The 22,445-nt window shown below is 43.6% G+C and overlaps 1 protein-coding gene across 1 annotated transcript in view; it reads right to left on the bottom strand.

The window, feature by feature from the left end:
* The window catches only part of PLCB2 (phospholipase C beta 2), a 220,748-nt gene that overhangs the window by 11,478 nt on the left and 186,825 nt on the right, over positions 1-22,445 (bottom strand). Inside the window, exons 26-27 of the mRNA XM_030215186.1 lie at positions 18,351-18,561; positions 7,732-7,900 (exon numbers count right to left, since the gene is read on the bottom strand). Coding sequence (XP_030071046.1) covers positions 7,732-7,900; positions 18,351-18,561 — 380 coding nt within the window. The remainder of the gene's footprint in view (positions 1-7,731; positions 7,901-18,350; positions 18,562-22,445) is intronic.

Below are 22,445 nucleotides of genomic sequence, written 5' to 3'. Positions count from 1 at the left end.
AAGTGAATTTCCATATTTGCTGTGCCAATAATTGTTCATAAAACATAGATAACTTGCTTGATGTTGGTAACTGCAGTTCAGTGCAAGACATTGAAAAATTTTGAAACTGGACTTGTACAGCTTCCATTATGCATGTAGAAGGCTGTGGGAGCAGCCAACCTGTTGTTTTGGGACCTTATTCAATAATAAATTTTCCACAGGCACAGGATAAGAAATAGTCCTATAGGAACAGCCAGCTACTCCTAAAGAGCCCGCTGTATGCATCTCTCATTCTACACCACTGAGGATTTTGTAGACCTCAATCATAGCTCCCCTCATCCATCACTTTTCCAAGCTGAAGAGCCCTAACCTCTTTAGGCTTTCCTCATACGAGAGGAGTTCCATTCCCTTTATCATTTTGGTCACATAAAAGAAACATTAATAAAATATGTGATTAATATTTAATGATAAATTGTATAATGTATTATATGTTTACAGTGCTTTTTGTTTTTTGATGTATTGGACAATGTAAGCCACCTAATGCTTAAAGTGAATGGTGATATATTAAATGAATAAATGGACTGGAAGATATATGTGCTATTCACACCAGTGAGAGGGTAACAGCAAGAAAAGAGAAGGAAATGAATGTATTTTATGCTAAGACAGATTGCATTTACACTGGCATGTATACCAAAAAGTATCAAACAACAGCATACAATATTCCACAATTTCTTTGATCCAAGGACCAGTGCTTACCACTCAATTTACTGCTAAATTTCCCCCCCTTTCTTCACAAATTAATAGAAGGTCTTCCATTAATAATGTCTCCAACCTTGTTTCGCTTCTGCTTCAGAGGGAAAAAGCGCCAAGGACAAATACTTGCATGGTTGCATGACTGAAAAAGTTTTTGTCCTTGGTGCTTTTTCCTCCCTGAAGCAGAAGCGAAACGAGGGGGCTCCTTGTCGTGGAGCTGCTGGGTGCTACGGAGAGACCACTGTTGGAGATGAACCCCGGTGGAAGACTACTAGCGACCATTGTGAAGTCACTGCAACCACCCGGGTGGATAAGCTAAGTAGCTACTATTCTAATCCATGCACGTGCAGTATGGTTTGGACATTGTTTCAGTAGTTTTTTTGGGTAGAGTTCTAACACTAATCAGCTTTTTTTCTCTCTGGTTTTTTGGTCTCTGCGGTTTTTTTCTCCAGTTGGAGTCGTTTTCCGTCGAGGTTTATTTACAGAGTTTTGATTGAAACCTATGATAAATGCCTCTATAAGGGTAGACCATCATTGTAGGCTCCCCAGGTTATTGAGGTTTCTTTTCTTTACTAAATTAATAGCTTGTTATCTCTTGGGTTACTGTTAGTACTTAGAGCAAGTTTTTGTTGATTATATTAAGTAGTATACTATGCTATACTTTGTATTGCTATTTGAATATTTTTACTGCTGTAATTGTCTCTTGCTCGTTTGATTTATTCTTAATGTACACCGCCTTGAGTGAATTTCTTCAAAAAGGTGGTAAATAAATCCTAATAAATAAAATATTATGATATATTTTTATTTTTCTACTGTTGTAGAGTAAGTTGCCTGGAGCCTTCTTATCGCTATTTATGGATCATATTTGATTCCTGATTATTGTTCCAACAACAAATATCCAATGTAGGGGTTTTGTTGTGCTACAGAAACTTTATTCTATACACAATTGTCTTGATTTCATTATATTCCACACTCTTATGCATTCTTTTCTGATTTCTTGTCTAGATTACTGTAACTCTGTCTATGCCGGCATACCAGGTTATCGACTCAAGTACCTTCAAACTTTGCTCAGTTCTGCTGCGAGACTCCTTTGTCATGCAAAAAGGTTTGATCACGTCATGCATTATTTCTTCGGCCTCCATTCCTATTCAATATCTTCTTCAAAATTCTCTCCCTTGTTCATAAAGCCTATTACTCTGGCCTGCCTTCATTTCTGGCCTCTCAAACTATCCTGTACACTCCTACCAAATCTTTGACTCCCACCACTTAGTGCTCCCCAGCCCTTGTCAGGCTCATCTCAAATCTACAAGGCACTCAGCTTTTTATTTTCTCTGACCCAAACTATGGAAAGACCTCCCTCCACATATTTGTGGTAAAATATCATTCAAAAAATGTAAAGCTTTGCTTAGGACACAATTTATTTTGTTCAGGCTTTTCGTTGGCAGGTCCTGGATTGAGTGTGCAGTTGTTTGCATCAAATTCAAAAGACAGACTATGGGGTCCTTCTGCTAAGGTGTGCTAACAGATTTAGCGTGCACTAAATGATAAGATGGCCATAGGAATATAATGGGCGTCTTATCATTTAGCACACACTAATCATTAGTTTGCGCTAAATCCATTAGCACACCTTAGTAACAGGACCCCATGTTTCTTCTTTTTTTTTTGGTACTTGTTTTGGATTTGTGGTTGTGTTTGTTCTGTTTCTGTCCTATTTAATTGACATTCCTTTCCATTACTATTATTTTATGAGTTTTGTACACTGCCTTGACCTGCACATTCAGCTTAGATGGTATATCAGTGTTCATTAAACATTAAACATAAATGTAATTAAAAAAAATAAGTAAATATGCAAAAAATCAGTAGGTCCCTTGGTTGGGGTACTAGTTGTGATTCCATGGTTTGTCTGGGTTCAAAAAGCACCATTCCAATATCTACAAAAGATACTTCTCCCCACCTCCCACCCCCCCGATATTCAAAACCATTTAACCGAGCAGGAATGGCACCTGATCAGTTAAACACACTCAAGTCGGCTATTCACTGATCTTCAACGCGAGATAACCAGCTATCTCCTGCTGAATATCCTGGTTACCGGCTAGCCTGGTCACCAGCTATGTCACGTGACATAGCCGTTTACTGCTGATTTTCACCAGCTGACTGGTTAAGTTTAACGGCCACATAGATCCTCGCAAATAGCAGGTCTGTCTTTGGTCGCTAGAACCTAGTTGGTCAGCCAATGAATATCGGCTTCACTGGCTGTGTCTGTGGTGCCAAACACCCCCCCCCCCCGGAAATTATACAGCCCCAGCACTGAATTTACGGGTTCGCTGAAAACAGCAGACGTTAGCCGGTCTAACTCCCGCTGTCTCACTATCAGGGATACTGTCTTCCTTTTGGCCCACAGAAAAATGTTTGGAAAACGTTCACGCTCCAGTCAAGTTAATAGTCGCAGAGGAACTTATGTTGGCGGGTGAGGAAAGAGGAAGTGAGAGAGAAAAGTTCTGGATACTCAGATGAAGCAAGAAACAGATGATGGAGGAACCAATATGCAGTGTTGTGCGATACTGAGTTATTAGTAATTAGTTACATGACATGACATGAGGATGTAGTTGGCATGAGTTGGTCAAACCTCTTTGAAATAAGCATCAAGAGATGATGTTATGCAATATTCACATTGGGGTTGTGTATAAGATGCATATTTTACCTCTTCACATACCATAAGGCTTTTACTATAAATATTCTTGGACGTGGCATTGGTAAAGGAAAATCAATTAATTATTCTATGCAGGTAACTGTAATCAGTAATCAATTACTTTCTTCAATAAGTAATGTAATTACTATAACTAATTAATTTAAGCTGAGTAACTAGTAACTGTAATTAATTACTTTTGAAGAGTAACTAGCATAAGACTGCCAATATGACAGTGTCCTCTATAAAGGGGACTCTAAGACAGGGCACTTACAATGAAGCACCTTTTTGCATGCATAAATATACAGAAACAGGCACTTAGGTGCCTAAATGGCAGTAAATCAATGGGACAGTATTCTGTATGTGCCTGAGTAAGTGGCTTAGCACACAAATGCAAGGGAGTGTTAAGATGAGAGGGGCATGAATGGGGCTGCCACTTACAAACACAACTTACACACACAGCGATGTGATTACCCGCAAGCGAGCCTTCTCCGGAGTAGCCCCCACACTCTGGAATGCATTGCCTGAAGCATTGCCTGAATGGCTCTGCTTAACACAAGACTATCTGTACTTCAGGAAGCAGGTGAAAGCTTGGCTCTTCAACCAAGCCTTTAATGGAAGAAGTAACTAACTTGTTAGTCTCACTCACACACACAAGGATTGACTCAGGCTGCACTTACAGCAGCGGAACATGTTTATCCACTCCTACCCTAGCTGAAATAATATTTAGCCATCTTTTAGTCCTCACGTGCAACTTTCTTCAAATCAATCACCTTACTTTCTAATTCTTCCTACTTTCTTACTCATCTATATGTTACAACTTTGCCTTACCCTTCACTACCAATTATAATGTTCTAGTACATATTGTGTTGACGTTGTAAGTATTATACTATAATCTATAATATCTTTCTTCCAAGGATTATCGTATGTGTTAACCAGGACCACCAATGCTATTATTATTTTAACAAACTGACCTCAACACCTCCACCCCTGGTCTATCACCAACTGGTGAAACAGAACCTTAATATAAAGGATACCAGGGATTCTGTGGGGTTATTTCTTATCATAGGTCTTGGTGCCCAATTATTATAATTTGTACCATGCCAAAAATCTACTTGGCTTGCATTGGTTAGCTTGAATCAACACATACTCTTACATCTTCCATCAAAGTATCCTAACCACACTACTTATTAATGTAATCCATATCCCAATACCCTCATTTTTTGTTACTAATGCCTAACCACATTATCCCCTCAGTCCCATGTATAGTGCACTTAACTGAGTTCTTTATTCTTCTCCAGCCGGCTGGTAAACGGTCTGTTATGGTTCCAACCTTGTCTCCTGTTCATGAGCTCCTGAGGTATGCGGTAATGCTTTCGCTGGTATGAGTGTATGCGGAACACTTCGTCACCCCGTTCCTTTCTTTCTCTTTGCTTTATAATTAAGCTTTCTTTTCTGACAAGCACGTCTTGTTTCGCGATATCAATCGCTGCTTCAGGAACTTTTTTATTACTCTTATTTCATACTTTTAATTCCGATGCTATGGCGCACAAGATGGCCGCGGTTTTTCAATGACGCCCTCAGGAACTTCATCCAATCGCCTTGCTCCTTTTATTTAAAGGGGCAATTAGTAGAACACCTTCCATTCTACATTCTTATTCAGTCCCCTGGGCATGGTTGTTTTAAATTGATAAATCAATCGTTGTTCCCGCTGCCATAGTTGTTGTTTAATGTCCCCCCCTCTCATTCCCTTGCTAATCACTTCTATGGCAGCGGGAACAACGATTGATTTATCAATTTAAAACAACCATGCCCAGGGGACTGAATAAGAATGTAGAATGGAAGGCGTTCTACTAATTGCCCCTTTAAATAAAAGGAGCAAGGCGATTGGATGAAGTTCCTGAGGGCGTCATTGAAAAACCGCGGCCATCTTGTGCGCCATAGCATCGGAATTAAAAGTATGAAATAAGAGTAATAAAAAAGTTCCTGAAGCAGCGATTGATATCGTGAAACAAGACGTGCTTGTCGGAAAAGAAAGCTTAATTATAAAGCAAAGAGAAAGAAAGGAACGGGGTGACGAAGTGTTCCGCATACACTCATACCAGCGAAAGCATTACCACATACCTCAGGAGCTCATGAACAGGAGACAAGGTTGGAACCATAATAGACCGGTTACCAGCCGGCTGGAGAAGAATAAAGAACTCAGTTAAGTGCACTATACATGGGACTGAGGGGATAATGTGGTTAGGCATTAGTAACAAAAAATGAGGGTATTGGGATATGGATTACATTAATAAGTAGTGTGGTTAGGATACTTTGATGGAAGATGTAAGAGTATGTGTTGATTCAAGCTAACCAATGCAAGCCAAGTAGATTTTTGGCATGGTACAAATTATAATAATTGGGCACCAAGACCTATGATAAGAAATAACCCCACAGAATCCCTGGTATCCTTTATATTAAGGTTCTGTTTCACCAGTTGGTGATAGACCAGGGGTGGAGGTGTTGAGGTCAGTTTGTTAAAATAATAATAGCATTGGGGGTCCTGGTTAACACATACGATAATCCTTGGAAGAAAGATATTATAGATTATAGTAGACCAAGGAACCCAAATAAAGGAAAAATAGAGAAGTATTATACTATGCAATACTTTGTATTGTTATTTGAATATTTTTACTGCTGTAATTATCTATTGCTTATGTTTGATCTACTCTTTCTGTACACCGCCTTGAGTGAATTCCTTCAAAAAAGCGGTAAAGAAATCCTAATAAAAAAAATAAAATAACTTACAGAATACAGTACATTATGCAAGCTCTTGCTGCCTGTAGGTCACTCACAGTTACATCAGTTCTACGGTGAGAGATTAGATGTGCTGGGACCAGCTTACGCTAGTGTACTATAATGGAATCTGCATACCCAGATGCAGTTATAGAACAGGATCGGGGCACCTACAAGGAGGGTTCCCATTTACAGAATTGCTCCAGTAATACTTATTGCTTCCTCTACCAAGTTGAACAAAGCTGTACTTTTGCAGGCATTTAGGGCTAGATTCTATATATGGCACCTGGAAAATCTGTGCAGAAAACATTTCCACCCAAGCATATTCTATAACATTTCCACGTGGTTTATAGAATATGTTAACGCCGATCCGCGTGACTATATTTAGTCACGAGGAATTACTCCAAGTACAACCTGGTGTAAATACCAGCGCCTAAGTTAGGTGCAGAGCAGGTATAGTCTATAACCGTGCGCATAACTTTTGAGAACACCCATGGCCCACCCATTCCACGCCCATGACCACGCCACCTTTTTGACAAGGTGCATTAGAATTTACGCACACCACATTACAGAATGCAATTAGAAAATTCTGCACCTAAGTTCTAATTAATGCCAATTACTGCTGATAATTGCTCGTTACCATCCAACAGCACTGATTGGCTTGTTAACTAATTAGGTTGTGCACATTGTTATGGAATACACTTAGATTTCCGTGTGGAAATCTATGCGTGATATACAGAACCTGGGGGTTAGCACATACTAAGGCATAAGCAGGTACATGGAACATATATCGTTGTCAGGAGTCTTTTGTTAGAAGAGCAAGCGTGAATCCCAGTCACTGAAGGGGGGGAGCACTATGGACTCCGAGGTCCCTGGACAAATCCTTAATACTCCCTCTTTCAGCATATCTTTTTAATAGCCCTTCCCAGTGCTTGCCTTTTCCAGTGCTGCTGGGAAACTGAGCAGGGCCCGGGGCAGGGCTGCCACCCCCCCCCCCCCCCCCCAGGATTGCTGGGAACTTAAGTACTTTGAGGCTGGCAGAGATCCTGAGGCCCCACCAGCGGAAGAATCCAATGTTGCTCTTAATTCCATGCCTGCCCTGCTCCTGTGGCTGCTTTTTTTCTCATGCATACGCTAGGTTTTTAAAACCCAGCAAGTGCCTGAGGGGAAAAGAACCTGCTCGGCAGTTGGTAGAGGTGCAGTGAACAGCAGTGCTGGAGTGGGGCCCAGTGCCGGAGTTTTCTCTCTCCTGCTCCTGACGGGACGCGATCACCCGGGTCCCGTCAGGAGCAGGAGAGAGAGACCCCGGCACTGGGCCCCCCTTGGAGGCCGGGCATGGGGAATTTTGCCACCCCTCTCGGCAGCTCTGGACTTTTCTAAATGTACACACTTGCAAATGTTTGACTCTCTGGTTTTTTACCCTCTCTTGTTTCTGGGAAGTACTTGCAGAGTGTGTGCAGATGGCACTGCCTCAGATCCTGTCCTCCAATGGCTTTAGGAAGAATGGCAGGGAACATTTCTCCAATCCTCCTTACCTCTGCAGAATGTTGCTCCTTCTTTTTCTGAATTCCCTCATACAGCTCCTCCCCCAGCTGCTGCAGATCAATCTCCAGCTTCTGCTTTAGCTCCAGGACTCGGGGATCAGCTATCTCCAGCATCTCTCCTGTGTCTCCCCATACACCGCTCTCCTCTCCTGTTAAACTCCTACAGCAGAAACAGAAACAGGGCCACCTCAAGCTGAAGATGTCAGGTGTGTGCAAAACACATTGTATATTTTCATTTTGTTTTCTTTTTTTTTTTAATCTCTGTTATTCATGTACCAGTAAATGCCATGAAAATATACACTCAACAAGGAAAAATCAAAAACAGAAATCTCAACACCTACCCAAAAACTTCAGTTCACAATAGGGTGGTGGGGGGAGGGGGAGAGAGAGAAAAGTCAAGAAGGGGAAAAATGGGTAAAATATTCAGCAATTACATTGCCACAGCAAGATGCTGGCCCTCATTATTTATTTATTGCATTTGTATCCCACATTTTACCACCTATTTGCAGGCTCAATGTGGCTTAAATAACTTTGTTATGACATTAACATTCCAGGATATCAGATACATTTAGTAATGTGCAGAGAATGAGTAAGGGAAGAAAGAAGGAAGTGATTAGGCGGGTAAGTATAGAAGGTGGACTTTCATGGCTGATGGGTTGGTAAAGTGGATTAGTAGAGCTATTGGTTCTCTTTGTAGGCCTTGTTGAAGAAGTATGTCATTACAGCCTCTTGCTGTTACATACATTGTCCCAGTCACTAATATATCCAAAACCTACTTTTTTATACCAGGTTTTGAGCCTCTTCCCTCCTATGAACAGTTAATACCTCTGAAAATGCAAAGATGTCTACCCTCTGGTCAATATTCAGCCCACGGCAGTTAGCCATGGGTAGAATTAGCCCCGGATATTCAATGCTGAAGCTAATTTGGCCTGTGCTAGCTGCTGGGTCTCATGTGGGTCCTCCCAAGATTCCAAACTCCTCTCACTCTTTCCTACCTCCCAAATATCACGAAAGCCTCTTCCGATCCATGCTGTCTTGTCCAAAACCTCCACAACAGCCCCTGCTCCCCTGAATCGCTTTATTCTATTCCTGTTATTTATATCCCACCTAAATCAACCTGGAATCAAGGCGGGTTACATCAAAAAAACAAAACCAAAAATAAAAAAACAACAAGTATAATAACAAGCATGTACTAATAATCTTCCATATATCTGCTAAATAGGAAAGTTTTTAGCGCTTTCCTAAACATCATATAATTAGTAAGTATCCATATTTGAAATGGAATAGAATTCCAAATCCTACTAGACAGCTGGTTGAACGAACTTTCATGAATGCGTTTATAATGAACCTGAGATACAGAAGGACTACCCAGTCTTAATAAAGATCCAAAGCGAGTGCCAGAACAAACAGTAGGAAAAGTAATGATTAGAACTTGAGAGCAGCAACCATTAATTATTTTAAAGACCCAACATGCTACCTTAAATTCAGTATGAGCTTCAACTGGCAGCCAATGGAAATCCCTTAATAACGGGGTCACATGGTCAAATTTTTTACAACCAAAAATCATTCTCGCAGCAGTGTTCTGCCAAAGTTGAATTCTATTTCTAATCTTATGGGCAACTCCCACATACAAAACATTGAAATAGTTCACCAAAGACATCAACATTGTCTGAATCAGGAGTCGAAAATGCTCACCCCTAACTCTGCACCAGCGACCTCCAACAAATAAAATGCCTGAGCTGGCGGGGATCTACCAGCTGTAATCAACTGGTTAGAGAATTAAGCCAAGCTAGAAAGTCTTTCAGTTGGTCCTCTGTATCCTGCCAAATGAAAAAAATATCATCTAAAAATCATCACCACAATATAATTTTTGTGAACCACATAGACGAATATAGAAACATTGTGTCCTTGTATACTCAAATTCCACAGGATGAATTATTCGATGTGATACAAGAAACTCTTGAAAAGAGATCTAGTCCTCAACGTATATTGACTAGATTTTTGATGAAGCTGGCAACTTTAGTGATTGAGAAGAATTATTTTCTTTTTAATGACTCTTATTTTTTGCAGACAAGGAGAGTAGCTATGGGGGCGTCATTAGCCCCTTCAGCTGCCACTCTCTTTGTTGGCAAATTTGAGGAAACGTTTCTGTATTCGTCTATGTGGTTCACAAAAATTAAATTGTGGTGACGATTTTTAGATAGGACTCCCCTGGGGCCTACCTGACTTCCCTGGTGGTCTAGCGGGGTGTTAGGGGCAGGAGCGAAACCCCCTCCCTCCTGCCCCTTGGTGCAGCTTCTTGAAAATGGCTGCCGTGACCCCTCCGGAAGCCTTGCAGCAGCCATTTTCAAGAAACTGCCACTAGGGGCAGGAGCGGGGGGGGGGGGGGGGTCACTCCTGGCCCCGATGTTCCACTGGACTACCAGGGAGGTCAGGTAGGTCCCTGGAGAGGTGGAAGTGAGATGGGGCTGCGGTTGACCAGTGGAGAGGGGGCTGGAGAACGCTTTTTTTAAAAATGCGGGTGCAAGGTTGATATTCAGCCAGGGTCCACATAACTTTCTTATGCGGGCTTGGCTGAAAATTGGCCGGGCCCACAAAAGCTCCAGAACTTGCCCGCCCAACATTATTCCTCCTGATATTCAGTGCCAGTGCCCGTTCACAGCCTAGCACTGAATATTGGGGGATAATTTAGCCGGTGATGATTAGTGTTTAAAAAATGCTGACCGCCACTGGCTGAATATTGGGGGGGGGGGGGGGGGGTATCTTTAGTCTTTCTCCATCAGTGTTATAAGCCTTGACATATTTTTTAAACTCAGAAATCTCTTTAGTATACCATGAGACTTGATGTCTAACTGATTTCAGTTTGGTAATTACAGGTGAAATGGCATCAGTAGTGGAAGAAAGAACATTATGCCAAGTATTTAAAATGATCTGAGACAGTAGATATATACAATTGAGAAGGGACCTTTGTCCAAAATTCAGATGGATTTATTCTCGGTCTGCTCATGACAGAATTAGCCACTAATGAAGGAATCGACATAATGAAAGAAAGTGTAACTTCAGCCAAAAAGTGGTCAGAACAGGGAACTGAATTCCAAACAACATCCTTAATCAGAGAGGAGTCCGTTTACTAAGCTGTGGGAAAATGGACCCTGTGGTAGCGGCAGGGGCTGTTTTTCCCACTTGCCAGGGCCCTTTTTACTGCAGTGGGTAAAAAGCCCCTCCCCCAAAATGCCATGTGGTAAGATAACCCTTACCACATGGCCATGCGGTGGGGAGCACTCACCATCATCACTCACTGAGGTGGCGGTAAGGGTTCTCGCAGTAACCCAGCAGAAACTGGGCAGTGCACAGTGGTGCCCAATTACTGCCGGGTTAGGGTAGCGCTAGATAATTTCTTTTTCAAAAGCACCAAAAATGGCACACGCTCCAGCCGGAACTACTGCTGGTGGCCACTTTAGGCCAGCGGTAATTCTGTTTTTTTTTTTCCAATTTTTTATTTATACAGTTTTATACAATTAAAGCCAATAGCAACAGGTCAAATTTCACAGTTGATTAATACAACTTTGGTGTTCTTATTCAACTACTTCGTTGTAACTATAATCAACAATTGCTAAGCAAGATATAAACCCTATCCACCCTCCCTCCCTACTCCCCCCCACCCCTTAGAGTGTCTGTGCAGTTGGTTCTATATGCTCACATTTGTAGATAGCCAAGTGTTATAAATGTCCCATATCTTCAGGTGGTGAGCCAATTGTCCTTTGCGCATTGCTATGAGTTTAGACATCAACTGGATGTAATTCAATTTTTCCAGCACAGCTGGCAGGCCTGGTAGCTGAGGTTTCTTCCAGGCTGCCGCCAACACCAGCTTGCCCGCTACAAACACCTGTGTGGCAAACTGGTGCACATGCTTTTTGACTGCTGGCAGTCTAAAATGTAGAAGACAGTAGTCCATTTTCATCTGATATTGAGTGGCTGTCACTGATTTTACAAAGTCCAATACACTCTTCCAGTATCGAGCTGCATGAGTACAGGACCACCAAATATGATACATATCCCCCTCCATCCCGCAGTCCCTCCAACATAGGGCCGAGCCCGAGTTATACATTTTAACCAGGCGGCTGGGAGTGTAGTACCAGCTATACAAAATTTTGTGCCTGTTTTCTACCATAGCGCTGGATACTGAGACTCTAAGCAATGAGCGGAAGGCCAATGCCCATTGCGTTTGGCCATATGAGGCCCCAAGTGCAGTTTCCCATCTATGTGTATAGTACTCTACCGGATAGGTACGGGCTAGCAGCGCTTTATAGAGCCTGGAAACACCCCCTCTCCCTCCTCCTCCTGTCAATCCTTTTTCCAATTGTGTTTCTTCCAGACTGAGTTCCTCCGCCGCTCTACGGCAAATAAAATCTTTTGCCTGGCAGTATTGGAATGCCTGCAGCGGGGAGAGTTCATGTTCCTGGTAAAGTGTTTGGAATGATGGTGTCTGGCCTTGTTCATGCATTTGTCCCAACTCACAGAGGCCCATGTTCTCCCATTCCCTGTATGCTGTATCTAATCTACCCAGGCCAAAGTGTGGAGCAAACCTTAAGTATGTATGCTTAAAGTATATTCGCTCCGGGAAAAATTGCTCCCCAATCTTACACCAACTAGTGAGTGGCCACTGGATAATTGAGGGACTCCTCTTAGTTATTTCTTTAAGCCTATGTATCGGTAGCCAGGGTATTGCACGGAGTGGGTATGGATCTAGCCAACTCTGCTCTATACAGGTTCAGATTTTCCCTGTATCCTGCAGCCAAATTGCCAAAATGCGCAGGTGAGCTGCATAGTAATAGTTGCGGAAGAAGGGCACCCCATGCCCCCTCTGTCTCTAAACTGATACATTGTCTCCCGCCGTACCCGTGGCAGTCTCTTCCTCCAAATAAAGGAGAATACTCTACCCTGTAGACCCCTGAAGAAGGAATCCGGAATAGATATTGGGAGGGCCATAAATAGGTACAGAAGCTTCGGAAGAACTACCATTTTTATAGCATTAATCCTACCTATCCAGGATAAATTCAAGCCTTCCCAATGCTCTAGCTCCTGGAACAAGTCCTGCACTTTATTAGGGAAGTTATTATTAAAGATATCTTCCAGGCGGCGTGGTATGTTAACCCCTAGATACCTAATGTACTTGCTAGCCCATCTATATGGAAACTCCTCTTTCAACAATTTTAGGCTGGTACTATTTAAGTTCACATCAAGAGCTTCTGACTTCTCAAAATTGATTTTAAATCCGGAGACAGCCCCATATGTTTTTATTTCATCCCCTATGACCGGGAAAGCTGTTACTGGATTTTTTATGGTAAGCAAGATGTCATCTGCAAATAATAAGATCTTAGTTTCAAATCCCCCCCCCCCCCCCCCCTTCAGGCCCTTGATGTCTGGGTTGGCTCTGATTTTAGTCGCCAAAGGCTCCATCACCAGGGCAAACAACAATGGGGATAGCGCACAACCCTGCCTAGTGCCTCTATGAAGATGGAAAGGTTGAGTTAAAGTCCCATTAATGCAAACAGTTGCCTCTGGGGTCTTATATATAAGGTGTAGCCATTCTGCGAATTTCCCCCCTATGCCCACTTTCTTCAGGACCGCGAAGAGGAATGGCCAGCTGACCCGATCAAAGGCCTTCTCCGCGTCAAGCGACAGTATACATAGGGGTGTTTTGGTGATTTGTGCCCCCTGCAATATTTGCAAGGTTCGCCGTATGTTATCAAATGTATGGCGATGTTGCACAAACCCTGCCTGATCTTCATGTATAAGTAAAGGGAGATATTTCTGCAGTCTGGTGGCCATAATCTTAGAGAATATTTTATAGTCCACTCCGAGCAGAGAGATCGGTCTATATGAACTACATAGTTGGGGATCTTTTCCTGGTTTTGGCAGAACTGTGATTGTGGCCAAGTTCCAGGTAGGTGGTAAACCCATTGATTCATCTAGCGAGTTAAAAACTTTAAGTAATATGGGGGCTAGCAATTTCCCGAACAGTTTGTAGAATTTATTAGTGAATCCATCGGGACCCGGTGCCTTGTTGAGGGACAGATCACGGATTGTCTGTTCCACCTCTTCCAAAGTTATGGGGCCTCCCAACATGTGGGCCGAAACCTCGGGGAGTGTCGGTAGATCAACATCCTCGAGGTAATTTGTAATTTCTTCCTGTCCACCTTCATCTTCTGGGCTATAAAGAGTCTTATAATATCCCCTGAATGCCGATTCTAAGAAGTCAATATCTGAATGGACATTACCCCCCTCATCTCGTAAGCCCCCTATCAAGTTTCTGCTAGTTTGTTGTGCTAATTTATGGGCCAAAAGCCTGCTGGGCTTATTGCCAAATTCAAAGTGTGTCTGTCTTACTCGCTGTAATTTTTCCACCAGGTCTGCTAATTCAAGGTCATGCAATTGATTGCGAAGTTCAAGCACCCGTTCCCTGCGGCTAGAAAAGTTCTGATCAGTCTCCTGATGTAACTGTGCCTCGGCTGTAGCCAACTGTTGGCGCAATTCATTTTCTCTAGCACACCGTGCCTTCCACACCCGTGACCGCAATGCTATCAAATGACCCCGAGTGACAGCCTTGAGCCCTTCCCAAACAGTGGTCGGCGATACCTCCCCGTTATTAAGCTGAATATAATCTTTAATATATTGTTCTACCTGGGAGATGTTAGCTGGATCAGTCAACAATGCATCATCTAGGCGCCAAGTTCGGTTTTTTTGGTAAGATCCCTGCCCTTTAAGCTGTAAAGTCACCGGTGAGTGGTCGGACCAAGTACTGGGGAGGATCTGGTGATCTCCAACTACACCCACGAGGGAGGTATCCCCTAGCCACATATCTATTCGTGATGAGGTTTGATGCACCGCTGAGAAGTATGTATATGCCCGCTGTCCGGGGTTGTCCCTTCTCCAATAATCTAATAGCTGCCAGTGTGTTATAAAGTCCTGAAATTTTTTCCTATCTTGCTTGGCATAATTTTTTGTGGATGATGAGTTATCTAGGGATGGATTGATTGTCAAATTAAAGTCCCCTCCTACTAGTAAGGACCCCTCGATATTTCTGGTCAGTACCTGATCTACTTCTGCAAAAAAATCTCCTTGTGGTATGTTAGGCCCATAAATGTTTACCACTGTGTATACTCGACCAGCCAGGGCAAGGACGATCAGCAGGTACCTCCCCCCCCCCTGTCTTTGTGCACCTTTCTTATTTCCCAGGGCTTCTTGCCACTGAGCGCTATAAGCACTCCCTTGCTTTTCGTACCATCCATATTAGAAGCAAAATAAATGGAAGGATAAAGCTTATGCTTGCATAAATGTTCATATCGAGGTTTAAGATGTGTCTCCTGTACCAACCCTATATCTATTTGAAGCCGCTGAAGTTCCCGGAATAGCAGCTGCCATTTTCTAGGTATGTTTAACCCTCTTACATTGAGTGACATACATTTAATGTCCCCCATTATACCTTAGTGTGCATGTTGATCTTCTCCTATCACCGCATGCGCTTGGACTAGTCCACTCTTATGAACCACATCATATGTCATACATCTGCTTTTCCCACTCTTCCCCATCCCCCCATATATGTCCCCTCCCCCCTCCTTTGTACCCCTAAATAATGTTGACACCTCTGTATATCCCAGTGTGTGTCTAGAGTGGGAGGAGTGAGCCATATTACAGCTTCCTACGTACCTCCGATATACAACATTAACGAAACTACCTTTCAACCAGGTCTGGAGAGTTGCTCAACTTGTGCAGCTCTTTCATCAACAACAGTAACATTTACATCAAAACTTGTTCCAGTTTTTAAGTCTCCACTGTATCAGGTGATCCGTGTCGCTGATTGCTGGCGCTGTAGTCTCCTAGGGCCTTTCCCTACCCGCTGCTACTTTGGCGGGGCAGAGCTCCGACTGAGCTGTTTCCCAGGAACTGTTGCTGGCCTTTCTTCCTGGCCTGCAGCTTCTGGGCAGATTGTACGTGCCTCATGTATTGTTTTAATCTGATGTAACTTTCCATCTTTATAGAAGACCAGAGCAAAGGGATGTTTCCATCTATACTGAATCTTAAGCTCTCTTAAATATCTTGTGAAAGGTTTTAATTTGCCTCTTCTCCTCAGGGTCGCTGCTGCTAGATCTTGGTAGATTTTGATTGCATATGAATCCCATTTGTATTCCGGGGCCTGTCGTGCTATTTTTAGCACCTTTTCTTTCAATTTATAACTGGGGAAGCAGGCAATGATATCTTTAGATTGATTATTGCGCGCTGGTCCCAGCGCTCTGTGTGCCCTCTCCAGTTGTACTGTTTCTGGTTCCACCGTGTCCCCATGCGCTGTAATTAGGTCACTGACCAGTCTTTGAACCACTTGTTCACAATCCTGGTATGCTGGCGTCTCAGGGAGGCCCCGAAATCTTAAATTGTTACGACGCCCCCTATTTTCCAAGTCTTCAATTTTTTCCAGCAATTGTTGATGCTCACCCTGCATTTCTGTCATCTGATGGTCCATTGCGCCCAACGTTTCGCTGTGAGCTTCCACTTGCGCCTCTGTATCCTCTAGGCGCGTGCCCAGCTCCCGGATTTCCCCTCTTAAATCGGCCCCGAGCGTTGCCACCTCTGCTCGCAGGGCTTTTAGGTCGGCGCTGATATTTTGCAGCCATGATTGTAAGTTTGGGACTTCCTCTCCCTCCATTTCCATGTCTTTCAGCTGTTCCAGCTGATTTTCTGGTGATCTGGGGCTTTCTCCGCTCGTGGGCTCTTTTGTCTTCCGAGCCTCCGCCATCTTGTTTTTGGGCTCCACCACACCTCCGATGTAAGCGAACCGCAAGAGGTCTTGTATCTCTTGAGCGGAGCTCATACGCTGCTGCAATTCTTTATCTGGGCTCAAGCTAGCCTGTATTTCGGCTCTCCAGACGTTTTTTCCGCGTGTGGATTGCTCGTTTTCGCCGTGGGAAGCAGGAGCTGTACTCTTAAGCGTCCATACAGCTCGATGACGTCACTTCCTCCGACCGGTAATTCTGTTTTTTCGTGCGGTAAGCGGTAATTCTGTTTTTTCGTGCGGTAAGCCCGCGTTGGGTTTACCGCCACTTTGTAAAAGCCCCCCTAAATGGAAATTCATCCAGTAAAAGCAGAAATCCAATCTAAAATATGACCCTTTTTGTGCTTGGCCTGTGGGTCAATAATTACTAGAGTCTGAGTATCTAAAATAGAAAAGAAATCCTTGACATCTCGATCTTCAGCTTTTTCAAGGTGAAGATTAACATCATCTAATAATAGCATAGAATCAACATGTAAAAGTTGTTGAGAAATAAAATCAATGAATGCTTGTTTAACAGTATTCCCAGGGCCTGGAGGGCAATAAACCAGCACAAAGCCCACTGATCCATGCAATGAAGAATCATAAAGCCTGCAGGAACAGATCTCAAGGCCAGGAATACTAAGAGAAGCAATCAATTCCAACTTATAAAAATGTTTTATAAATTATTGCCAAATCACCACCTTTTTAAATCTAATCTGGGACAGCTCAAAATGTTATATCCAGATGGGCACAAACTGAGCCAGGTCTCTCTAATGAAGGCAAAACCAACCTGTGTCTCCTCATCAAGCTCCTTAATGATAATGTGCTTGTTTTCCACTGACCGTGCATTTAAATAAATGGCAGGGATAGGTGGGAAAGACAGCTGATTAACTAAATTCACAGTCACTAGAACATACCTTTGATTTAAAAACCTACCTGTGATTATGAAATGGTCTGTTACCAATAACTTCAATAGGTTTGCCAGAAAATGTTCTGATGTTAATTCACAATATACAGAATTTTGGTGGAAACTCAATTACTGGACAGGCCAAGAATAATCAAGCCCATATATTTCCACCCCTCCCACCAAATTCAGAATACTAAAAACTAACCAAAATCCTGAGTGGTGTAGAACGAGTAGATCAATTTTTTTACTCATTCCAAAAATACAAAGATTAGGGGACACTCGAGGAAGTTACATGGAAATACTTGTTCTCTCAATGAATAGTTAAGCTCTGGAGCTCTTTGCCGGAGGATGTGGTAACAGCGGTTAGCGTACCCGGGTTTAATAAAAAGTTTGGACAAATTCCTGGAGGAAAAGTCCATAGTCTGCTATTGAGACAGACATGGGGAAGCAACTGCTTGCCCCGGGACTTGTAGCATGGAATGTTGCTGCTAATTAGGTTTCTGCCAGGTACTTGTGACTTGGCCTGGCCACTGTTTGGTAAACAGGTTACTGGGCTAGATGGACCACTGGCTTCCCAGTATGGCTACTCTTATGTTCTTATGTAAAATAGTGGAGGAAGAAATCCTAAATACAATCCTCAAAAAGAAGCATGAATTAAGGGTGTCTTGGACCACACCCATTCCCATTCTCTTTACTCTTACCCTTAATCTGACTGTGCATGGGCCCCCCTCTAGGACTAAATCCTCCCTGACTTCACATCTGCTGCTCACCCTCCCTCAGTCTGTCACTGTACAGCAGTTTCTTATGTGTGCGCATACTGGACATTCCCAGGCTTCTCCCTTAGGGGAAGGGAAACAGATGGGACAGTCTTTACCGAGAGGGACCTCACTGTACCTTTTCTTCTTCTGATTTTTCCAGGTAATGCTTCTCTTCCTGCCTCCCTGGCTGTGGAGCTCAGTGAAGATCACATCATATCTCTGCAGAAGCTCCTCTTTGCGCTTGCCGCTTTTCCGCTCCATCTCCTTCAGCTCCTTTCCCTGCTTCCTCTGCATCTTGACATACCCTTTCTGCTGCTGTAGTTCCTCCAGGCTGGCGGTCTGAGGCTCTGAAACAAATACACCCAATAATCAAATGCTTTCTTTCACCCTCACACTCCTTTCTTCCTCCTCCCTGCTTCTCCTCTTCCTCCTCCTTGAATCCTCATCCCTGCCTTTCTCTGCTCTTTCAGGGCCCCTTTTACCAAGCTGTGGCACCCATTGAGGTGGCGGTAACCAGGCAGTGATTACTGCCAGGTACACTCTGGTGTTACAAAATTAAATACATTTTTGTAGCGCCGGAAATGATGGCGCGCTAGGGGTGGGAAGTACCGCCGGCTGCTGTGGTAACCCAGCGGTACTTCCTGTATAGTACGTGGTAAGCCAGCGTTGTGCTTATCGCTACTTTGTAAAAGGAGCCCCCAGTCTCTGTTACAGTCTCTCTCCACTGGTCATCTGTCCTTCACTGGTTTTGTTCTTTACCATTATCTTTTCACACTTATGGCCCTATTTTCTACTTCTTTAGACTTGCAGTTCTGTTAGCTCCTAACCCCTAATTCTAGAAAGTTGTGTGCCCACACTTGTGACTGATGCGCAAATTTGCACACACAGGTTATAGAGACAGATCAGTGGCATGCATAACAATGTAATAATGAACTACTAATTGGTGTAAATGAGCAATAATAGACTACAATCGGTGCTAATTGGTACTAATCAGCAGTTAGGCACATAACTGCCCTTGCTAAGAATGTGGTAAAAGCAATTACCTTAGCAGGATTTTAAAAAGGCTTGGATAATTTCCTACAAGAAAAGTCCATATGCCATTATTAAGATGGACTTGGGAAACTCCACTGCTTATTTCTAGTATAAGCAGCATAAAGCCTGTTTTACTGTTCTGGGATCCTGTCAGGCACTTGTGACCCGGATTGGCCACTGTTGAAAACAGGTTACTGGGCTTGATAGACCTTCGGTCTCTCCCAGTATGGCAATGCTTATGTTCTTATAACTTGCATGCTCAAATTCCAGAGTGTGCAAATTCAAGAGGAGCATTGACCCGGGAGGGGCATGGGTGGGTAAGGGTAAGGCAGTTATGTGTGTGTGTTATAGAATATAAGCATTTATGCACCTAACTTCCTACAATTAGGAGTGAGCATTTACACCAGCCACTGAACTAGAATAAGTATTTGCACCTAAAGTTAGGCACATAAATGCAGACATGGTAATATTCTATAACAGCTTTTGCACGCACAACTACCATTATAGCATTCGTATGTAGTATGCATTATCCTGGTGCCCAGCTTTAGGTGATCTATATAGAATTACCCCTCCCCACCCCCAATGGGTAATAACCCTGTAGGCACAGTTAATTGACATTTAGCCCAGTTATTATAGAAACAATCCTGTAGAGGAGAGGTACAGACTGCAGCTCTTTCCAAACCTAGTCCATGTCTCCATAGCCAAGCAACATGTATTGCTGTTGTATGAATGTGTATGTGTGATGGTACAGCTGCCTTCTCCACTGGCAAGCCTCAGGAGCAGGTGTCTGTCCTGGGAGTCAAGTCTAGGTCTGTTGCAGGACAGCACACAGCATTGTTATGGAGCTGTTGGGCCAAACCCTCATTTTCTTTTTCCCAACTCTCCTTACCCCTCCTCTTATACCAACCCTTGTTTGGAAATCCTATTGTTCCTAACAAAAACAGATCTATATTACACAACAGCCAAGCAGAACCTGACCAAAATTTTAACTGACCTCAACCAAAAATACATCTTCTAAAAGCAAAAAAGTAGAAGGCTTTTATATGTTCAAAATGTCTTCTTTTCCTTTACTCTGGGATCCTATTATTAAACAAAAAAAAAAACCTCTCCCTGTTCTGCACCTATTGGAAAAAAGATTTTCTGAAAAAGGTCCTTAGATGCAGTGGCCTAGCTACGTGGGGCCACGGGGGCCTGGGCCCCCATAGATTTGGCCCTGGACCCCCCTGCCGATGACCCTCTCAACTCCCCTCCCACCGCCAACCCTCCCCCACCTTCGGCTATCTTTGCTGGTGGGGGACCCCAACCCCCGCCAGCCGAGGTCCTCTTCTTCCGGCACAAGGCTTCGTTCTGTTTCTGTGAGTCTGATGTCCACGTCAAACTCACAGAAACAGAACGAAGCCTTGCAGATCAGCCAGCGGAAGAAAAGGACCTCGGCTGGCGGGGGTTGGGGTCCCCAGCCAGCAAAGGTAGCCGACGGCGGGGGAGGGTTGGAGGCGGGAGGGGGGTCGAGAGGGTCGACGGCGGGGGGTGTCAAAGTTGGTGGTGGTAGCAGCACCGGGGGGGGGGGGGGGGGCTAAAATGTGCTCCCTCACCTCGGGCTCTGGACCCCCCTCCCGCCAAAGTCTGGCTACGCCCCTGCTTAGATGTATTGAATGTTTTCAATGTTTCTGAATTTAAAACGAACTGAGTCAGTATATGAGGAAGGCAAAGACACCCCCCTCATGCCACTGCACTTAGAGGGTAAATCTATAAATGGGCATCTGCAACATGCCTGCTTGAAGACTGTTCTATGCAGAAAAGTAGGCACCCACTTTTCTTTATAGAAGAGTTGCATGACATGCCAAGAACATGCCCCTAATCCAGTGCTTCTCAACCCAATCCTTGAGGCACACCTAGTCCCATCAGGTTTACAGGTGTTCAGAAGGAATGGATCCTCAGAAGCTTAGCGGAGATTGGGTGGCAGAGCTGGTGGTGGGAGGCGGGGCTAGTGCTAGGCAGACTTCTATGGTCTGTGACCTGAAAATGGCAGATACAAATCAAGGTAAGGAATACACAAAAAGTAGCACATATGAGTTTATCTTGTTGGGCAGACTGGATGGACCGTGCAGGTCTTTTTCTGCCGTCATCTACTATGTTACATGATATCCACAATGAATATGCATGAGATAGATGGCATGTAAATCTATTTCATGCATATTCATTGTGGATATCCTGAAAACCTGATGGGACTAGGTGTGCCTCAAGGCAGGGCCGTGAGAGGGAGGGCAAAATTCCCTGGGCTCAGCCTCCAAGGCGTCGGCAAGCTTCTTCTTGCTGCCTGCTTCTGGGTCTGTCCTCCCCTGCTCCCGTGTGCTGCCCAGGACCCGGATGATTGCATTAGCACCATATTGCATTAATGCAATCCCAGCACAGACAGGAGCATGAGAGGACAGACCGTGGGAGTAGGAAGTGGCTTGCCGGTGCCGGAGGGGGGGGGGGGGGGGGGGGAGGCTCTTTGTAAGCAAATACAGAAGGGTAAGGAGGTGGGCAGGAGTGGCAGTGTGAGTAGGGGGGGGGGGCAGCTTGCAGTGGTCCGGTTCAGCCCTGGGCCTGGCTATTTTTCTTGGTGGCCTTGCCTCAAGGACTGGGTTGAGAAGCACTGCCCTTAATCTATATGCAAACACTTACAACAGCAACAGAGCTGGTGTAAATAATTGCACTTAGATCTCTAGAGAGGATGGAATTTGATATGCTGCTTTTCTGTTGCTCAAAAATCATCATGAGGAAGCTACATCGTGTTCATAAATATTTTGAGCAAGAACAATTTTGCCTAATTGTACAATCTTTAATATTGAGATCGCTAGGCTATTGTAATATCATTTTTTTCTTGGGTTGCTCAAAACAATTATTGAAAAAAACTTCAAGGCATTCAGAACACTGCTTTATGCTTGATTTACTCTCTGAAGAAATCTGACATTATAACAGCTATGTGTTTAAAAACTCATTGGCTTCCCATTCATGCAACAGTGCTCTTTAAATTCTTCTGTATAACATCTAAAATCGATGTATGGCCTTGCTCCGCAATAGTTAGTGGATCATTTTGTATTTACAATGTCAATCAGAGTTTCAAGGTATATTAATCTTTTTGCTTTTCTATCATTTAAAGGCAAAAAGAGGCTTTAATTGCTAGATAGTTTGCTTTCTTTTCAGGCCGCTAGAC

This window comes from Microcaecilia unicolor, chromosome 9 (assembly GCF_901765095.1).
Source record: "Microcaecilia unicolor chromosome 9, aMicUni1.1, whole genome shotgun sequence".
Lineage (NCBI taxonomy): Eukaryota > Metazoa > Chordata > Amphibia > Gymnophiona > Siphonopidae > Microcaecilia > Microcaecilia unicolor.
Note: the sequence above shows the minus strand (reverse complement) of the source record. Positions and strands in the feature narration are given on the sequence as shown.